At 45.9% G+C, this 21,167-nt stretch overlaps 1 protein-coding gene across 1 annotated transcript in view; it reads left to right on the forward strand.

The window, feature by feature from the left end:
- Positions 1-12,550: 12,550 nt before the first annotated feature.
- The window catches only part of ATOH8 (atonal bHLH transcription factor 8), a 102,424-nt gene continuing 93,807 nt past the window's right edge, over positions 12,551-21,167 (forward strand). Inside the window, exon 1 of the mRNA XM_069632170.1 lies at positions 12,551-13,572. Coding sequence (XP_069488271.1) covers positions 12,916-13,572 — 657 coding nt within the window. The 5' untranslated portion in view covers positions 12,551-12,915. The remainder of the gene's footprint in view (positions 13,573-21,167) is intronic.

Here is a 21,167-nt window from a genome sequence, read left to right on the forward strand (position 1 = left end):
AAGGATCAAATTCAAGACCCTTTGCATTGTTCACAAGACTTTCTGGGCCCTGGGACTTACCTACCTGCAACGGTGCCTACACAAATACTGTCCCCCACGAGCCCTCTGCTCATCTACCTTCCTACTTCTGGGAGTGAGCCAGTTCTCCAAGCAGACATTTGGAGGGAGATCCTTATCCTCAGCAGGTGCCCACCTCTGGAACAGCCTCCCTGCTGCCCTCCGTCTTGAGCCGGATCTCCTTAAATTCTGGAAACTCCTCAAGACTTTCCTCTTCTCCTCTTCCTTCTCTCTCCGTCTACCCTGCTTACTCAGTTCTCTGTTTTCCCTCTCTACCTCCTCTTCCCTACAGCGTGCTGACTGGCGGCCGGGTGTACCTCAGAGTTTCACTGGTCCCAGACACCCCGGCCAGTCCTCTCTTGCACTTGCCCCTGGGCCCTACACCCCACCCACACTCAATGCACTTGAGAAATTAACCCTAGAGAGTGGCTCTCTCTGCACTTACCCCAGTCTCAACCGACCGGGTGCACTTAATCCTCCCCCTCCCTGTGACCGTCTGTGCACTTGCACGATCCGTACGCACAGTGCCTGTAGATCGTCTGTCTGTTCTCTCTTATCTTCACCCCTAAATTGCATTGTTAAAACTGTAGAATCGCTGTTAGGCTTATTTGCTGTCTCCCAAACTGTTAAATTTATTTTTTACACACTTACTATGCCTGTGCAGACTATTCTCGTCTCAGAATTTCAAGGGCTCTGAGCGACTGTTTATTCCCCATGTTGCCACCCTCCTTGAGCGCTTTGAAACACTTGCCTGTGTGTAGGCTCTACATAAATAAACAATACCATACCATTGATACAGTGGCTACTGCAACAGCCAAGCACTGCAAGTGACAGATGGTGTTATTTACAGATATGAGCAGCTAAAGGAGACCACCTTCACTTATTCGTTTCACTTCTATTGACAGATTGGTGTGTAGCAGGACATATACACCAATTATGGGTGGTACACTTTAAATTGAGTTGTACAATGTTTATTTAGGTCATATTGACGATCTTCAAGAATAGCCTTCTTCTAAGATGTTCAGTTCCAACACACAAAAAATAACAACAGGGTTTATTGGGCTACAAAAGCCAGAAGTACTACTGCCTTCCAACACACACCATCCGAGAGCAAGAAATTCCCCAGAGCTGAAACCAAAGCATCTAGAGGTGCATCAGCTGGCTGCGTGCGATACTCGCACGTGCCATCCAGGATTTGTTTTATTTTTACCCTTCCGTGTTGTACAGTGTCGTGCCACAGCGTCAGTCAAAATAGCTCTAAAGAAATGTAAACAAATACAAAAGGGCATAAACAATAGCTAGCTTCCTTGTTTCCGAACAATATTATGCCCATGGGCCTGATGTAGAAAAAGCATTTTACAATGGCCCAATCCCATTGAAAAACGCTTGTAAATTAGGCTCCCATGCCTGCTAACCCCTCCAGCACAACTACTGACATCCGACAGTTATAGCAACTAAACACTAAGCTGATAGAACAACTCTGCCACACCATCATAGCACACACACATAGCAATGCATGTGATGTCATGTCAGAGCGACTATAGGTAGTATGTTCAGAAAATGTGTGTACTCACGCATAGAATAGCATAACCTTAGATAGCAGTACAGAACAACACAAAATACCATACACACCACAGAAGCCATGCATAACATAGCACAGAAGTACCATAAAACAGAGAAGAGCATAAAGTAAGATAACCTAGCAAAGCATCATGACATAAGTTCAGGTATGGTAAGATGCGATAGCACAGCACAAGATAGATCAACACAACTAAAGCAGGAGCCGCATTACAATTCATTTGGACAAGTGAATGGACATGCTATTAGTACCCCAGCAAATTACTCTATAGCACCCCTTTCCTAGTGCTAATGCAAATGGTCATATTGCATGTGTGCTTCCACAAATATAATGTAAAATAATTGAGTAGGAATCTTTATACTTTTATTAACTATAGTTCTTTTCAGATGGATTTCAACAATACCAACAGCAAGAGTCCAATGGATTCAGTCTGATGGCTCGCAAACATCCCCATTGGGAAAGCATTACAGACCAACTTTTAAAGCCCATATTTAAAGCTCTTATAATAATGACAATAGTTTCGGCATTTAATGTAGCGCTTTCAGCACCACCTAATAGCCCAGACTAAAAATATGTTGCTGGCCCACCAGATGCCATATCTGCTTATGTTTTCTATTAAATGCTGTCATCGTACTCCCTTTTGGAAGAACCATGTGCCCTTCCTGGACATCCTTCAGGCCCCCCCAAGAGGGGCCAGCCCCATAGTTTGAACACCACTGTTTTAGTATAATGTTTTTATGGCAGATGCCTAATAAATACATATCATCATCATCATCGTCGAGAGGATAGTAGTAGTATTAATAGTGAAAACATGTATTAAGCACAAGCATATCACCAGTGCATGACCAGTTTCAAGAAGCCAAAAACAGAACAAACTAAAGATATCGAAACACACACTCAAACAACACAATTGATACAACAGATAATAAAAAACAAAAACTTTAAATTGGCCCAACTAGACCCATGTCAATTACATAGAATTATTTGAGGAACACGGAAATAATAATGCTTTAGTCTATGCTTAATCAGAATATAAGAGGAATCCTGGTTTGCACTTATAGAGCTAATAACTAAGTGCTGTCTCTATTTCTGGGTGGTCGAATCTACAGTTAACAGTGAGATAGAGACTGTGTATTGACAGTTGACAGGTCAAAATATTAAATCCACCGATTTCTTAAGTGCTAATTTGATGCACCATAAAATAAAGGATGTAGGTACCGGGTCATCTTCTGTTCATTTGAGGAGGATCTCTTCTACCGTCTCAATCGTCGTTGAAGAGACTGCTTCAATTTATCTAATTGATTAGTTCACAACATCTTAAGGACAAAGAACAGCCATGCCCGGACCCAAGGGGCCATTCGACTGAAACTGGAGCAAGGTTTTAAACACACGTGTTCAGTAATGTCCACCCAATGTACAGTTGCAGTACATTTAGTTCCTATAACTGCCGCAAATGAGACAAATTAACTCTTTTGGAAGATAACCAGTAATTGCTGGTTTTCTATATAGAATTTGACCATTCTAACATGGCAGACTGTGTAACCAGGAGGCGCTGACATTGAAAATGGATCACAAAACCAAAAAGCATTTCCAGTTCCTAGGCAACCAATTCCCGGTTTCCATGAGTACGGGAATAGCAGCGCCGCTGCCGTCTAACCTCACTTGTAGCAGGATCGGACGACCAAATTGCACTGCTCCGGGATGGATTGATTGTACTACAGATGTTCCCCAGCATACAGCATCTAAGAGAGCCACAGTGACCTAGGATCAAAGCTGTTCAAAGTAACACCTGATGCGCTGCTCAGAAGCCAATGAATGCCTACCGCATAGAGAGCACACACCGTAGATCTGCTCTGACACACTGTCTCTTGTCCACAGCATGGATTCGAGACAGACAAACCTTTAAGCTGACTGCAACACAGCTCCTTAAGCGGGCCAAGGCTGCTAGTGTGGGAGCACGTGCTAATACAATCCATATAAGGTATGACTTCCTAACGACTCACTAATGTATGTCCAGATGCATTAAGAAAATATAGTTGAGTGTATGTGGGAACACCAACCTCTAAAACACTCCACCCCACATCTTTCAACAGGATTGCCTCCATTGAGCCAATAGCCACTAAGACGGCACCAAAGAGAGAACCCAGGGTATTCTCCATCGATTCAGATAACAGAAATATTTCGAACACTCTCTGGGTTCCAGTCCCATGAGGGTTAATCTTCAAACTCAACCACCAGGTGGGTAAAACTCAGTTTACTACACACATGTTGTGTGGCATTTTCCTACCGAACGTTGGTTGAGCCGATTGGCGATAATATAAGCAACTGTTTATGCTTTTTTGCAACAGGCAAGAAATAGGAGCCAGTGAAGTCCCCCCAACAACTGTGATCGGTGTTGTGCGCCCCCACAGAACTAGTACAGGTAACTTGTTCAATGCAAGAACCTCAATAGAATTAAAGCAATAATAGCTTACACTATTCCTTTTGTTTTCTATTGACAGGCCAAGAGTATTTACAAGAATCATGAGATTTGAATTAGTGTTATTACTACAGCAATACAAAATAAATTGGGTGAAACCTCCTGAAGAATGTTCACTATTAGTTAGAATTGAACAGAAACATGTTGAGACCATAACCTGTGAACATTTACACAGGTATAAAAGAATTAGAATACAAATAACCTCAATAAGATGTTCGAGTTCTGAGTTTTCCGAACAAGAAGCCTACCATGTTTAGAAAAATGTGCAACTTTTGTGTTTATATTACATCCATTTCACCTTTGCAGTCTGTTGTAATACACTGTACTATCTTAAGTGCCTTGAATTTTTTAAAAATATTTGTATGCATCACAGTCGCTTTGCTTTTGCTTTTTGTTAATTAATACATTTATTTTATGTATACTGATGGATTAACTCTTCTGTGTAGCATCTTAACCTGTCAATACACAGTCTCTACAGAGACGAACAGTGCATTCCAAAGACGGCAGGCAGTCCATCCCTTGTAGTGATTTTCGGGCCCTGGGAAAAAGTTGCTAGGTAGACGACTTTTTTTTCCTGACCTCGAAAATACTTGTCTCAAATATTTTTTTTTTATTGATTTAGTTGAATTATCAACTTTTGAATACGCAAATACATCGAAGAACAAATTATCTATACTAACAAAACCGTTAAATATATCTTTGCACACAAGTAGACGTGTCAATATTCATATAAAAACAGATGTATACAATAGCACAATAAACCACAAAAGTTCAGTGCTGTAAACATAAAAACGAATGATGAAAAACTCAAGAATAAAAAGCTAAGACAAAGTACATCTCGAACATAATCATTAGACTGTGCATGTCCTGCAATAGCCTAGACTTATGAGTGATTGACATGGTCCAATTGCAGAGACAGTAAAACATTGCAGTCACAATCTGAAGCCCCAATAACGGAGAGCCAAAGATACGATCCCAGCATTCACTAGATTCACACATGGAAAATGCAAAACAATACCTATGAAAATGCAATAGTCTTTGATTACATAACTTGGGACAGTGAGAAATAAGATGTTCTATGGTTCTGGAGAATTAGCAGATTGGCAGAAACGACAAACAGTTTGTATGGGCAAAATAAGTTTTTGCGTGCATAGAAGGTCTCTAGTTTCCCATATGTATAGACGAAATCGCAAAATTAAATATCTATATATTGTGAAGACGGTGCTTTAGATAAGTAATTTTGTGTAATTCCTCTTGGGTGTGGAGGAAAACGTTGACTTGTTGCATTTTTGTATGAGAGGCATTTCTGATGATTATTGATCCATGACGCTTGATAGATTTTCTGTTTTGCCTTATCAGGGTTTTGTATTAGGAGATCAATTTTGACCTCTGCCTGTACCAAAACTTTGTATACCGAAAGTATCCATTTTTGAGGAAATGAATTTTCAGTGCTGAACATATAATTTGAAAGCACAGTATCTGTGTGGGTTGAAGTGAGGCACTTTCTGAAAAAGGCACACAGCCTCCAATTAAGTATGGTGGACAGCGGGTTTGTTCCCAGTTCATAGCACAGCCAAGAAATCAGGATGCATTGAGGTAAATGTAACATCTTTCTCCAAAATTTTGCTTCCCATCTGTCAAGAGTGGCAACCGGGATTGGAGACCCCGTTTCGAATCCATTAAATATAGTAGGAATAACTTTCATTTTCCAGAATGTATAGGCCGGGATTAGAGAAAAGTTACCATACTTGGCAAGGAGAATGCGTGTCTGGGAGATGGCTGTGAGAAGTTTGGTATCGATCTGCTTTAGATGTTTTAAAGACTTTGATGTAGGTTCAAAGATAACTCCCAGATATGTTATAAGCTGAAACCATAGACAGTTCTATATTGTCGCCAATGGACCAATGTTTTAAAGTATGAAGACCACGATTGGGATTGTACATCAACACTTGTGTTTTCGCAGTGTTAATTTTTAGTTAATTCTCTACTATAAACGCGTCCAAGGCGGATATCAGTTTTTGTAGTCCAGTAGGAGTTTTAGAGATTAACACAATGTCATCTGCATAAAGGAGAGCTCTTATAGGAGAACCATTGATTCTTGGCGAGTCAGACGGAATGTTTTCAAACTTAAATTTAATGTCTTGAATATAATAATTGAAAATGGCCGACGCCAGTAAGCAGCCCTGTTTGAGGCAGCGTGATGTGGGGATGGTACGTGAGAGTAGGCTATTCAAAGTACGTCTGATTTGAACTGAAGTACAAGAATGAAAACGGTAAATGAGATCACAGATTGTGGGCGGACATTTGTCTCAAACAAGCTTTGTCATGAGTTTGACTCTTGAAATTGAGTCAAATGCCGAGTGCAGATCTACAAATGCAAAGTAGATCTGCTGTTTTTGTGACTGGCATTGTGACTTTATGGAATTCAACAAAAACAAATTGACCGCCGTGCCTATTCCGGCCATGAAACCTGTTTGACATGGATCGCGGTAATGGTGGTTTGCAATCCATGCAGAGAATTCATGCAGTAAAAATTTAGCAAAGATTTTTCCCGGAGTATCTAGTAGGGCAATGGGTCTATAATTCTTGGGAGATGACAGATCCTCCTTTTTGAATATTGGCACAAGAATGGAAGAGTGCCATGAAGAAGGTAATTTTCTCGTCAATAGTGTATGTTGAAATAGATGGAACAAAATGAGCTCCCAATGCTCCGAATTGTTCTTCAACATTATGTTGCTTAAACAATCCGGTCCAACTGCTCTAGAGTTCTTGGACAATTTGATGTAATAAATGATGGTATCTATATCACAATTGAGTGCCCATTTGGAAGTCAATTGCAGGTTGTAAACAAATTTGTCAAATGCCGGATCGGCATATAACTCCGAGAAATGTAGTACCCATTGATCTTCCAGTACTCCGTTTGCCTGCGCATCCAATTGATGTATGCAGTTTGTGTGATTCAGGAGTTTCCATATACCTGCAGACTTTTTAGGAGCCAAGGTGTTAAACATAACCTCACTATCCTTTTGAAATAGGAGTGCTCTGTGTGCACGTACCCAATTGGTATATCAAGTTTTAGCCTTTCTAGCTGCATCAAAGCGAAAACTTAATGATGAAGAGAGCAAGAGTTTTCGCTCCTTTCTATAACTTGTTCTCCTAGTGTGTAAGTCGATATCAAAAGAGTGTAGATGAGGAAGGGGTTTCGATTTTATAATTAAAAGGTTATTATGAAATTGATTTAGAATATGGGTATATTCTGTGCTTGGCTTACAGGCAGGCATCGCAGCAAGAAATTGTTCAAGAGCACAGATGTTGCTGAGAGTCCATGAAAATCGATTTCTGGATTGGTTAATACTAAGTGGTTGAGAGAACCATTTTTTATGTTTTGAAGGCGACGAAATCAGTCTTGAGAAGTGTAGTGACAGAAACTTGTGGTCACTATGCATTTGAGGCGTTATGACTAAGGAAGTGATGTCTTGAAACAAATTAGAGTCAGCATAAATGTAGGCAATTGTGCTGACGCTTGAGTCTCTTTGCCAGTTTGTAGCCGCTGGTAAATCACCAGTCACTGCCCCATTAACCATGTTGAAATTATGATCAGACATGAAGGTGGACCATATCAAGGCCTCCTGGACAGCAGCTTCATTTCTAGGGTTCAGGCAATCTATGTTGAGGTCGTCCACTAAAAGCGTGGCTGTGATGTCTCGCGACAATGTAACTAGCTCTAACATGTACGTGAGAAATGTATTAATCGTTAATTTTGCCGGATTTCTATAAATGGTAAATAGGGCAAGATTGCCCCCACAGCCTACTACTTTAACCAATTGAATGAATATGTCAAAAGCACACCAAGGTATGGTAGAAAATTGAGAAGTTTGTCTAGCTGCTACCAAGAGGCCTGACATGGGTCGGCCCCTATTTCCTCTCAAAGCAGGGACTAATGCTATTGAGTAGTTGTCCCAAACAGGCAAAGAAGTGAACCAAGTTTCTTGAAAGACCAGAATATCATAGAAATGTGAGAACACATCCAATAAATTCTGAAGGGCATTCCAACAGCCTAGCGTCACAGAACATATCTCATGTGTTACTTGTGGTTATAAGTTAGTGATGGCCCCTTTAGTAGAGGAGTACATTCGTAAATTTGGAATAGATTTTACAGACTCACTTCGGGAGAATTTGTCAGAACAAACAACGATTGGGTTCGATCCGGATCTTGGGAAATAAGAAATCCCATATCAAAAAGCGACATTTTAGCATTCCATATCATTTTAGCAACGATTGCTGAGGGTACCAACAGGCGCACAACAGTGAAATCTGTACCGGCAATGAAGTCAACTAAATCAATGTCGTCTGAGGAAACATTTTCAAGCGTGTCAACATCATTAAGTATATTCAGAATGCACTGTCTATTGAGATCGTATAAGGAGAATTTGCCACCTCTGCATTTCATTATGAGCGAATAGCCAGTAGGTGTCCAGCTCTTTGTGAACTGAGGCAGTGTTTTATTAGGAGCCTTACTCAAATTCATGTTCTGCGTGACAATTGGTGTCAATGGTCGATTAGACGAGAGAGTGCTCTGCTTTGTTAAAACGGGCATGCTCAAGGGCCAAGCAGTAAGGGGAGGGTTAGGAATATGAGAATTGAGAGATGAATGAGACATCAAGGCAGACGTTGTGGGACTTTGAGCATGCATATTGGGTGCATGCACGTGATTGATGGGACCCAAAGATGGTTTAGGTTGTGTGTCAAGAAAAGCCTCCACAATGGCCTTTATCTGGGATGTCTTCGAATCCGAGTAGGATGGAGCTTTTGGGGCAGCTCTGTGTGTACTGAGCTGATCTCCAGCCAAGAGGGGCATCAAGGATGAACCTAACTGCTCATCTCTGATGAAGCTGTGTGAAGATCCTGACAGAGCATGATCAGTAATTGGCCCAGCGAGGAAGGGAGTACAAGCACTTTTTGCAGATAAGTACTCATCAATGGTGGATTTGATAAGAGCAATGTTGGCAGTCGTGATAGGCAAACTATCAGGAGTGCACAGAACAGCCAGTGAGGTTGACACAGTCGAAGGAATCAGCTTGCAAGTAATGGAAGTTGTTTGAGCAGAAGAGATTTCCAAGGCCTTAACCAAGTTGTGTAACGGAGAATAGTGTAGGTTACTAGTTGGCAGTGAAGTAACATTTTCCCCAGAACTCTCATGTTGCAGTAAGGGATTGTTTTTAGAACCGTTAGTCTCAGGAAGCGAAACTGTAGAAATGGTTTTGAAAAACGAAGCAATAGAGTTTTTGGGAAGCTTCGGAGCCAGCATGTTGCCAAGGGATGAATAATATCAGCAATGGTAGGTACGGCCTGGTAAATATGCGGCTGGGTACTGGTAGGATCTGAGAGCATGGGGGGACCTGGGTCTATGCCAGGAAAAGAGCTCTTTGACGAGAGGATCCAGTCATACATAGTATCAGTCTGATGAGACTGATTAGAGATCTTTTCGTCTAAACGTTCGAACAGTTTGAACATACTTAGGATCGTCGTATTTAATGCAGCAAGAGTTATCTCTCGCATAGTTGGTAGTTTGATAGTCTTGGGTTGGTCACGGGGCTTCTGTGCATAAGAACGCGGGGTAGGATGTACATATTGCGAGGTGTTACAAGATGCACTACTTATTGTGGACAAATCGTGTTGTTGATCTTCATCATGTGTGCTATAAACAGATATGGGAGAGGTGTGTTGGCCAGCATGAATAGAGATGGCATCATTATTATCAGAAATATTACATTCAAGAGAAGTCTGAATGTTAGGAGGAATGCAAGTTAACGGTTCATTGCTGGTCTTATGTCGATTGCCATCTGCCGCAAGCAAAGTGGAATCAGATAGTAATTGAGGCATTAGAGCCACATTGAGAGTGCCAGACCATTGACGGTGTCCAGAGACGCGGCAAGTGACATCCGATAAGCATAACGGGCTATCGGGCAATGAGCAGTGCCCAAAAGAAGGGTTTGTGTTTGCATAATTGTTCTTTTGAAAAAGAGCACAACCTGTATTCTTGCAGTGAGGATTCGATAGGTATGTGTTGGAAGTGTGGATTCTGCGTAGTGCTTGGATGTTGCTTGCGAATGTGGCCGCCATATTGGAAGATATAGCAGCGTGATCGGGCATGCCCGATTTCAATGAGTGCAAATGATTAAACGTAGTAAAATCAAAACAAATTACTATCAATATAAGATAAGATAAGCTGCTTACACAGAGACCTGCGTCGCAACTTGAATAGGAGTACCAGCTGCACCCGCGGCACCGGGCGAAGCGGGCAAAGAGGTACTTAGATCAAGGTAGTTCGCTCAGGGTGCGCGCGCACGGGTGCACGGGCAAACACGTTTTTGAGCGCGAGTGAACAAGTCCAGCCCCTGAATGGGCGTTGCTTAACACTTTGAAAGTTTTTTGCACTGAAACAAAAACAAACATACGAAATGAGTCTGTGGGCAGCCGCTGAATGGAGGATTTATGCTGTGACAAGAAATGTCCAATACCTCGATGAGAAACAGCAGCAAGTCCATCCTCAGGTTGCTGCACGGAACGTCTTCAGTGTCTGCAAGCGGGCAAAGCGGTACTTAGATCAGGGTAGTTCGCTCAGGGTGCGCGCGCACGGGTGCACGGGCAAACACGTTTTTGAGCGCGAGTGAACAAGTCCAGCCCCTGAATGGGCGTTGCTTAACACTTTGAAAGTTTTTTGCACTGAAACAAAAACAAACATACGAAATGAGTCTGTGGGCAGCCGCTGAATGGAGGATTTATGCTGTGGCAAGAAATGTCCAATACCTCGATGAGAAACAGCAGCAAGTCCATCCTCAGGTTGCTGCACGGAACGTCTTCAGTGTCTGCAAGCCGGCAAAGCGGTACTTAGATCAAGGTAGTTCGCTCAGGGTGCGCGCGCACGGGTGCACGGGCAAACACGTTTTTGAGCGCGAGTGAACAAGTCCAGCCCCTGAATGGGCGTTGCTTAACACTTTGAAAGTTTTTTGCACTGAAACAAACATACGAAATGAGTCTGTGGGCAGCCGCTGAATGGAGGATTTATGCTGTGGCAAGAAATGTCCAATACCTCGATGAGAAACAGCAGCAAGTCCATCCTCAGTTTGCTGCACGGAACGTCTTCAGTGTCTGCAAGCGGGCAAAGCGGTACTTAGATCAAGGTACTTCGCTCAGGGTGCACGCGCGCGGGTGCGTGTGCAAACACGTTTTTGAGCGTGAGTGAACAAGTCCAGCCCTTGAATGGGCGTGGCTTAACACTTTGAAAGTTTTTTGCACTCGATGAGAAACAGCAGCAAGTCCGTCCTCAGGTCGCTGCACGGCTTGCCTCAAATAGTCCAAGAGGGGTATCATTTTATGTTAGAAATGCCAATCCAAGAATATTTGGGGAAAGTGTTTGGCTTTACTGAGGGAGCATTTTTTGGGAAATGTCGCCCCTTGCAGCCTTTTCCAAGGCGACTTTCTCACTGGACACCCTTCTCGGCAAAAGCAAGTGCTGTTTCGTTTGCACTGAATCCAAGAGTGTCTAAGTTGGAGCCTAGTGCCGTGCTGAGTATTGCTGACGTTCCCCTATTCATTTTAATGAAGATCTGTCTAATTCATCACATTGAAGCTTTGAAGTGCTGGTACTTCCTGACGACACTTTCTGAAGCTCTGCTCACAAGTACTGGTACTGTACTACTAAAAACGTGCACGAGTCGCACCCGTGCAAGTTTAGTAGGACAGTACCAGCACTTGTGAGCAGAACTCCAGAAGGTGTCATCAGGAAGTACTTGCACTTCAAAGCTTCAATTGGGCAGTGCCAACACTTATCAGGCGATCTTAAATACCTTTCTTAGGACAGGGCCAGTAAATCCCTTGGGAACATTGCCCGATACCGAGTAGAACCTCTCCACTCAGCTTATACATGTTTAATGGAACAGTCTCGACACATCTCGGCGGCTGCCAGTGTTTTGCTATAGAATGAACCAGCACTTCTCTTTTGAAAGTTGAAAGTGTTGACTGGGCAGTAACAGCACGCCTGTCACAGATGCCGAATTAAACGGGACTAGAGCCGGTTTGGGTTCCATAGGACAGCACCGGCCCCTATCAGGAAACCCCATATTTTTAATAGGAGAGTAGGGGAACGTCTAGGACAGTGCAAGCACTTCATAGAGGTTGGTGGGCCCTTGCTCGCCTAGCCAATGGCAAGCATTGATTAAAAGAGACGTCGCCTCACTCCTATTCAGCAACGGGAGTCTTTGGGAATCAAATCGTGAAAGCGGAAAGAATTGAAAGGAAACCAGTCGGGGGAGAAAAAAAAACCGTTTCACATGGAATTACATCACAGAGCACGTCCCATAACACGTCTGGCCCCTTTCAGTGGATGCCCCTGAAAGAGGCACCCATAAATAACACTCTTTAAAGGAAACAGATTGTGCGAGCGAGAATGGGAGAGAGGCGACTGGCAGAACAGCTGTTTTGGGAATAAAGAGCGCTTCCTGTTCCTTCAGAGCGGCTCATCTGTGCGGCGTGGGGCTGGCGCGGCCTCCTGGCTGCGTGAGGCGGGCTCCCCCTGTCACCGGCGGCCTGCTGACTGATCTCACTAACCGGGGCTTCTGTGTAAGCCGAGGCTAAACAAACACAGATGGGGCTCAGAGTGCCGGCTCCAGCGAGGCTACTAGCAGCGCGGCCGGGGCTGCAGAGGACACTCTGACTGCTCAAGGGGAAGGCGCTCAAGTCCAAGCTGCTGGGACAGCTGCACCACACAGGTCCGCGGACACTCTGTGGAGAGCGCACCATGAGGAACTTGCAGATGATGGAGCAGGCGGCGTGGGGCAGCCTAGTCAAGGAGGTGAACGGCATCAAGAAACTCAAGAGGAAGGACAAGGAGGGGATGAAGATACACGGCTTGAAGCGCTGCAAGGTGACCAGCAGCCTCAAGGCACCCCAGCCTGCGGGGAAGGGGCCCCTGCAGGACAGACCCTCCACGTCTGACGAGGAAGCCCCCCATTTCAGAGGGGTCGGGGCTAGCTCCAGGACTGACGCTGCTGCTGTTGCCATGGACTTGAGGAGCGGTGCTTTCCCCGCAGGAGCGGCTGTTCCCCCACATCCCCCCTCGCAGAGGAGGGAGCCCTTCCCGAGCCAGGCCCTTCTGCACGGGTTCGAGCACCGGGCGTTCGCGGACCAGCAGCAGGCTCTGCCGTCCCGCATAGTGTTCTGCACTCAGCGACCCCCGGAGGGACCCTACGCGCCAGTCTCCCATCAGCACCAGGTCGTGTACAGCCCTCCCAGCTCGGACCCTAGCATCTCACCCAGGAGAGGTGGCGGTGAGCCCACCGCCGGAGCCCCCAGCGAAGTGCGGGCTATCCAGCAAACCCGGCGTCTGCTGGCAAATGCCCGGGAGAGGACGCGGGTGCATACCATCAGCGCTGCCTTCGAGGCGCTTAGGAAGCAGGTACAGAACCGAGTGATGCACAGACCCCTGACAGATACCTCGGCGTCAGGCCGCTAGGGACACGACAAACAGCCATCAGTGATATAGACACTGTGCACCCACCACACGCGTCTGCTAGAGACCCGCAGCAAGCACCCCAGGGTGATAAACGCACCCGGAGCACGCATTCCAGTGTATGCACAGACCCACAGCAGGGAGCTCAGAGGCACACGTGAGGCGCAGGAAGCATCCCTGGCCGTGCATTCTGCATCCCAGAGTGGTGTAACTTAAGACACACATCCATTGCCCATTGACGATGCGCCTGGAGGCCATGCACATGGCAGCAGTGCAAAGTACAATTCACAACAAAATGAGATAGCGCATGGCCATAGAAGCGACCACCTGCAGTAACAGCAAAGCATGCTACGCGAACACACAGCAAACTCACCTGGGATGTACCACACACAGACCCACAGCAAATACCCCTAGTATGTACTTACTATACACAGACCCACAGCAAACACCCCAAAGATGTACTACACACAGACCCACAGCAAACACCCCAAAGATGTACTATACACAGACCCACAACAAACACCCCTGGGATGTCCAGACCCACAGCAAACACCCCTGGGATGCACTATACACAGACCCACACCAAACACCCCTGGGATGTACTATACACAGACCCACAGCAAACACCCCTGGATGTACTATACACAGACCCACATCAAACACCCCTGGGATGCACTATACACAGACCCACAGCAAACACCCCTGGGATGTACTATACACATGCCCACAGCAAACACCCCTGGGACGTATCCTATACACAGGCCCACAGCAAACACACCTGGGATGTACTATACACAGACCCACAGCAAACACCCCTGGGATATACTATACACAGTCCTACAGCAAATACCCCTATACCCCTACAATGTAATATACACAGGCCCATAGCAAACACCCTTAGGATGTATTATACACAGACCCACAGCAAACAGCCCTGGGATGCACTATACACAGACCCACAGCAAATACCCCTAGTATGTACTTACTATACACAGACCCACAGCAAACACCCCTGGGATGTACTATACACAGACCCACAGCAAACACCCCTGGGATGCACTATACACAGACCCACACCAAACACCCCTGGGATGCACTATACACAGACCCACAGCAAATACCCCTGGATGTACTATACACAGACCCACATCAAACACCCCTGGGATGCCCAGACCCACAGCAAACACCCCTGGGATGTACTATACACATGCCCACAGCAAACACCCCTGGGACGTATCCTATACACAGGCCCACAGCAAACACACCTGGGATGTACTATACACAGACCCACAGCAAACAGCCCTGGGATATACTATACACAGTCCTACAGCAAATACCCCTATACCCCTACAATGTAATATACACAGGCCCACAGCAAACACCCTTAGGAGGTATTATACACAGACCCACAGCAAACACCCCTGGGATGCACTATACACAGACCCACAGCAAACACCTATAGGATGTACTATACACAGACACACAGCAAACACCCCTGGGATGTACTACACACAGACCCACGGCAAAAGCCCCTGAGATGTTCAACACACAGACCCACAGCAAACACCCCTGGGATGTATACTATACACAGACCCACAGCAAACACCCATGGGATGTACTACACACAGACCCACAGCAAAAGCCCCTGGATGTACTATACACAGACCCACATCAAACACCCCTGGGATGCACTATACACAGACCCACAGCAAACACCCCTGGGATGTACTATACACAGACCCACATCAAACACCCCTGGGATGCACTATACACAGACCCACAGCAAACACCCCTGGGATGTACTATACACATGCCCACAGCAAACAGCCCTGGGACGTATCCTATACACAGGCCCACAGCAAACACACCTGGGATGTACTATACACAGACCCACAGCAAACAGCCCTGGGATATACTATACACAGTCCTACAGCAAATACCCCTACAATGTAATATACACAGGCCCACAGCAAACACCTTTAGGATGTACTATACACAGGCCCACAGCAAACTCCCTTAGGATGTATTATACACAGACCCACAGCAAACACCCCTGGGATGCACTATACACAGACCCACAGCAAACACCTATGGGATGTACTATACACAGACACACAGCAAACAGCCCTGGAATGTACTATACACAGGCCCACAGAAAACACCCCTGGGATGTCCAGACCCACAGCAAACACCCCTGGGATGTACTACACACATGCCCACAGCAAACACCCCTGGGATGTATACTATACACAGACCCATAGCAAACACCCCTGGCATGTCCAGACCCACAACACACACCCCTGGGATGTACTATACACAGACCCACAGCAAACAGCCCTGGGATGTACTATAAACAGACCCACAGTAAACACCCCTGGGATGTACTATACACAGACCCACAGCAAACACCGCTGGGGTGTACTATACACAGACCCACAGCAAACAGCCCTGGTATATAATATACACAGTCCTACAGCAAATACCCCTATTATGTAATATAGACAGGCCCACAGCAAACACCCTTAGGATGTACTATACACAGGCCCACAAGGCCCACAGCAAACACCCTTAGGATGTACTATACACAGGCCGACAGCAAACACCCCTGGGATGTACTATACACAGGCCCACAGAAAACACCCCTGGGATGTACTTAACACAACCCACAGCAAACACCCCAGGTATATACTATACACAGCCCACAGCAAACACCTCTACGGTGTAATATACACAGGCCCACAGCAAACACCCTTAGGATGTACTATACACATGCCCACAGTAAACACCCCTAGGATGTAGTATACACAGGCCCACAACATTCACCCCTGGGATGTACTATACACAGAACCACAGCAAACACCCCTAAAATGTACTTACTATACAAAGGCCCTTAACAAACACCCTTGGGATGTACTATACACATTTACGTTTCTGTTGCAAATAAGAGAAGTTCACACGTTGTTAACACATCGTAAAATGTACTCCTCTTTTTGCACCAAATGTTTAATGAATTTTAATAGAACTAGAGGGATATCTTTTTCCCTATTTGAGTGCATCTGGGCTTGCTGTGTAGCAATACACAGCTTTGGATTCTTGTACTATACACAGGCCCACAGCGAACACACCTCGGATGTCCAGACCCACAGCAAACACCCCTAGGATGTACTATAAACAGGCTCACAGCAAGCACCCCTAGGATGTACTATACACAGACCCACAGTAACAGTAACCATCCCTGGGTTGTACTATACACAGGCCCACAGCAAACACCCATAGGATGTACTATACAGAGGCCCACAGCAAACAACCCTGGGATGTATTATACACAGGCACACAGCAAACATGCCTAGGATGTCCAGACCCACAGCAAACATCCATGGGATGTACTAGACACAGGCTCACAGCAAACACCCCTGGGATGTACTATACGCAGGCCCACAGCAAACACCCATAGGATGTACTATACAGAAGCCCACAGCAAACACCCCTATGATGTACTATACACAGGCCCACAACAAACACCCCTGGGATGTGCTATACACAGACCCACAGCAAATCACCCCTGGGATGTACTTACTATACAAAGGCCCACAACAAACACCCCTGGGGTGTACTATACACAGGCCCACAGCAAACACCCCTGGGATGTATTGTACACAGGCACACAGCAAACATGCCTAGGATGTTCAGGCCCACAGCAAACATCCATGGGATGTACTATAGACAGGCCCACAGCAAACACCCCTAGGATGTACTATACACAGGCCCACAACAAACACCCCTGGGATGTATTATACACAGGCACACAGCAAACACGCCTAGGATGTACTATACACAGGCCCACAGAAAACACTCATGGGGTGTACTATACAGAGGCCCACAGCAAACACGCCTGGGATGTACTCTACACAGGCCCAATGCAAACACCCATAGGATGTACTATACAGAGGCCCAAAACAAACACCCCTGGGATGTATTGTACACAGGCACAGAGCAAACACGCTTAGGATGTCCAGACCCACAGCAAACATCCATGGGATGTACTATACACAGGCCCACAGCAAACACCCCTAGGATGTAGTATACACAGGCCCACAACAAACACACCTGGGATGTACTATACACAGACCCACAGCAAACAGCCCTGGGATATACTATACACAGTCCTAAAGCAAATACCCCTGCAATGTAATATACACAGGCCCACAGCAAACACCTTTAGGATGTACTATACACAGGCCCACAGCAAACACACCTGGGATGTACTATACACAGACCCACAGCAAACAGCCCTGGGATATACTATACACAGTCCTACAGCAAATACCCCTACAATGTAATATACACAGGCCCACAGCAAACACCTTTAGGATGTACTATACACAGGCCCACACCAAACACCCTTAGGATGTATTATACACAGACCCACAGCAAACACCCCTGGGATGCACTATACACAGACCCACAGCAAACACCTATGGGATGTACTATACACAGACACACAGCAAACAGCCCTGGAATGTACTATACACAGGCACACAGCAAACACCCCTGGGATGTCCAGACCCACAGCAAACACCCCTGGGATGTACTATACACATGCCCACAGCAAACACCCCTGGGATATATACTATACACAGACCCATAGCAAACACCCCTGGCATGTCCAGACCCACAACAAACACCCCTGGGATGTACTATACACAGACCCACAGCAAACAGCCCTGGGATGTACTATAAACAGACCCACAGTAAACAGCCCTGGGATATACTATACATAGACCCACAGCAAACACCCATGGTATATACTATAGACAGTCCCACAGCAAACACCCCTACTATCTAATATACATAGGCCCACAGCAAACACACTTAGGATGTACTATACACAGGCCCACAGCAAACACCCCTGAGATGTACTATACACAGACCCACAGCAGACATCCCTGGGATGTCCAGACCCACAGCAAACACCCCTGGGATGTACTATCCACAGACCCACAGCAAACACCGCTGGGGTGTACTATACACAGACCCACAGCAAACAGCCCTGGTATATAATATACACAGTCCTACAGCAAATACCCCTATTATGTAATATAGACTGGCCCACAGCAAACACCCTTAGGATGTACTATACACAGGCCCACAAGGCCCACAGCAAACACCCTTAGGATGTACTATACACAGGCCGACAGCAAACACCCCTGGGATGTATTATACACAGACCCACAGCAAACATCCCTGGGATATTCTATACACAGACCCACAGCAAACACCCCAAGGATGTACTATACACAGGCCCACAGAAAACACCCCTGGGATGTACTTAACACAGACCCACAGCAAACAGCCCTGGGATATACTATACATAGACTAACAGCAAACACCCCAGGTATATACTATACACAGCCCACAGCAAACACCCCTACGGTGTAATATACACAGGCCCACAGCAAACACCCTTAGGGTGTACTATACACATGCCCACAGTAAACACCCCTAGGATGTAGTATACACAGGCCCACAACATTCACCCCTGGGATGTACTATACACAGAACCACAGCAAACACCCCTAAAATGTACTTACTATACAAAGGCCCTTAACAAACACCCTTGGGATGTACTATACACATTTACGTTTCTGTTGCAAATAAGAGAAGTTCACACGTTGTTAACACATCGTAAAATGTACGCCTCTTTTTGCACCAAATGTTTAATAGAGGGATATCTTTTTCCCTATTTGAGTGCATCTGGGCTTGCTGTGTAGCAATACACAGCTTTGGATTCTTGTACTATACACAGGCCCACAGCGAACACACCTCGGATGTCCAGACCCACAGCAAACACCCCTAGGATGTACTATAAACAGGCTCACAGCAAGCACCCCTAGGATGTACTATACACAGACCCACAGTAACCATCCCTGGGTTGTACTATACACAGGCCCACAGCAAACACCCATATGATGTACTATACAGAGGCCCTCAGCAAACAACCCTGGGATGTATTATACACAGGCACACAGCAAACATGCCTAGGATGTCCAGACCCACAGCAAACATCCATGGGATGTACTAGACACAGGCTCACAGCAAACACCCCTGGGATGTACTATACGCAGGCCCACAGCAAACACCCATAGGATGTACTATACAGAAGCCCACAGCAAACACCCCTATGATGTACTATACACAGGCCCACGGCAAACAACCCTGGGATGTATTATACACAGGCACACAGCAAACATGCCTAGGATGTCCAGACCCACAGCAAACATCCATGGGATGTGCTAGACACAGGCTCACAGCAAACACCCCTGGGATGTACTATACGCAGGCCCACAGCAAACACCCATAGGATGTACTATACAGAAGCCCACAGCAAACACCCCTATGATGTACTATACACAGGCCCACAACAAACACCCCTGGGATGTGCTATACACAGACCCACAGCAAATCACCCCTGGGATGTACTTACTATACAAAGGCCCACAACAAACACACCTGGGATGTACTATACACAGGCCCACAGCAAACACCCCTGGGATGTATTGTACACAGGCACACAGCAAACATGCTTAGGATGTTCAGGCCCACAGCAAACATCCATGGGATGTACTATAGACAGGCCCACAGCAAACACCCCTAGGATGTACTATACACAGGCCCACAACAAACACCCCTGGGATGTATTATACACAGGCACACAGCAAACATGTCTAGGATGTACTATACACAGGCCCACAGAAAACACTCATGGGGTGTACTATACAGAGGCCCACAGCAAACACGCCTGGGATGTACTATACACAGGCCCAATGCAAACACCCATAGGATGTACTATACAGAGGCCCAAAGCAAACACCCCTGTGATGTATTGTACACAGGCACAGAGCAAACACGCTTAGGATGTCCAGACCCACAGCAAACATCCATGGGATGTACTATACACAGGCCCACAGCAAACACCCCTAGGATGTAGTATACACAGGCCCACAACAAACACCCCTGGGATGTATTATACACAGGCACACAGCAAACACGCCTAGGATGTACTATATGCAAGCCCACAGAAAACACCCATAGGAGGTACTATACAGAGGCCCACAGAAAACACCCCTGGGATGTACTATACACAGGCCCACAACAAACACCCCTGGGGTGTACTATATACAGTCCCACAGCAGACACCCCTGGGATGTATTATGCACAGGCCCGCAGCAAACACCCCTGGGGTGTACTATATACAGTCCCACAGCAAACACCCCTAGGATGCACTATGCACAGGCCCACAGCAAACACACCTAGCATCTCCAGACTCACAGCAACCCCACCCACCCCCCCATGGGATATATTATACACAGACCTACAGAAAACACCCCTGGAATGTACTATACACAGACCCACATTAAACACCGGTAGGATGTACTATACACAGACCCACAGCAAACACCTCTAGGATGTACTATAAACATCCCACAGCAAATACCCATAGGATGTACTATACACAGACCCACAGCAAACACCTCTGGGAT

Source organism: Ambystoma mexicanum, chromosome 6q, assembly GCF_040938575.1.
Source record: "Ambystoma mexicanum isolate Mex_15411 chromosome 6q, UKY_AmexF1_1, whole genome shotgun sequence".
NCBI classification, from domain to species: Eukaryota; Metazoa; Chordata; class Amphibia; order Caudata; family Ambystomatidae; genus Ambystoma; species Ambystoma mexicanum.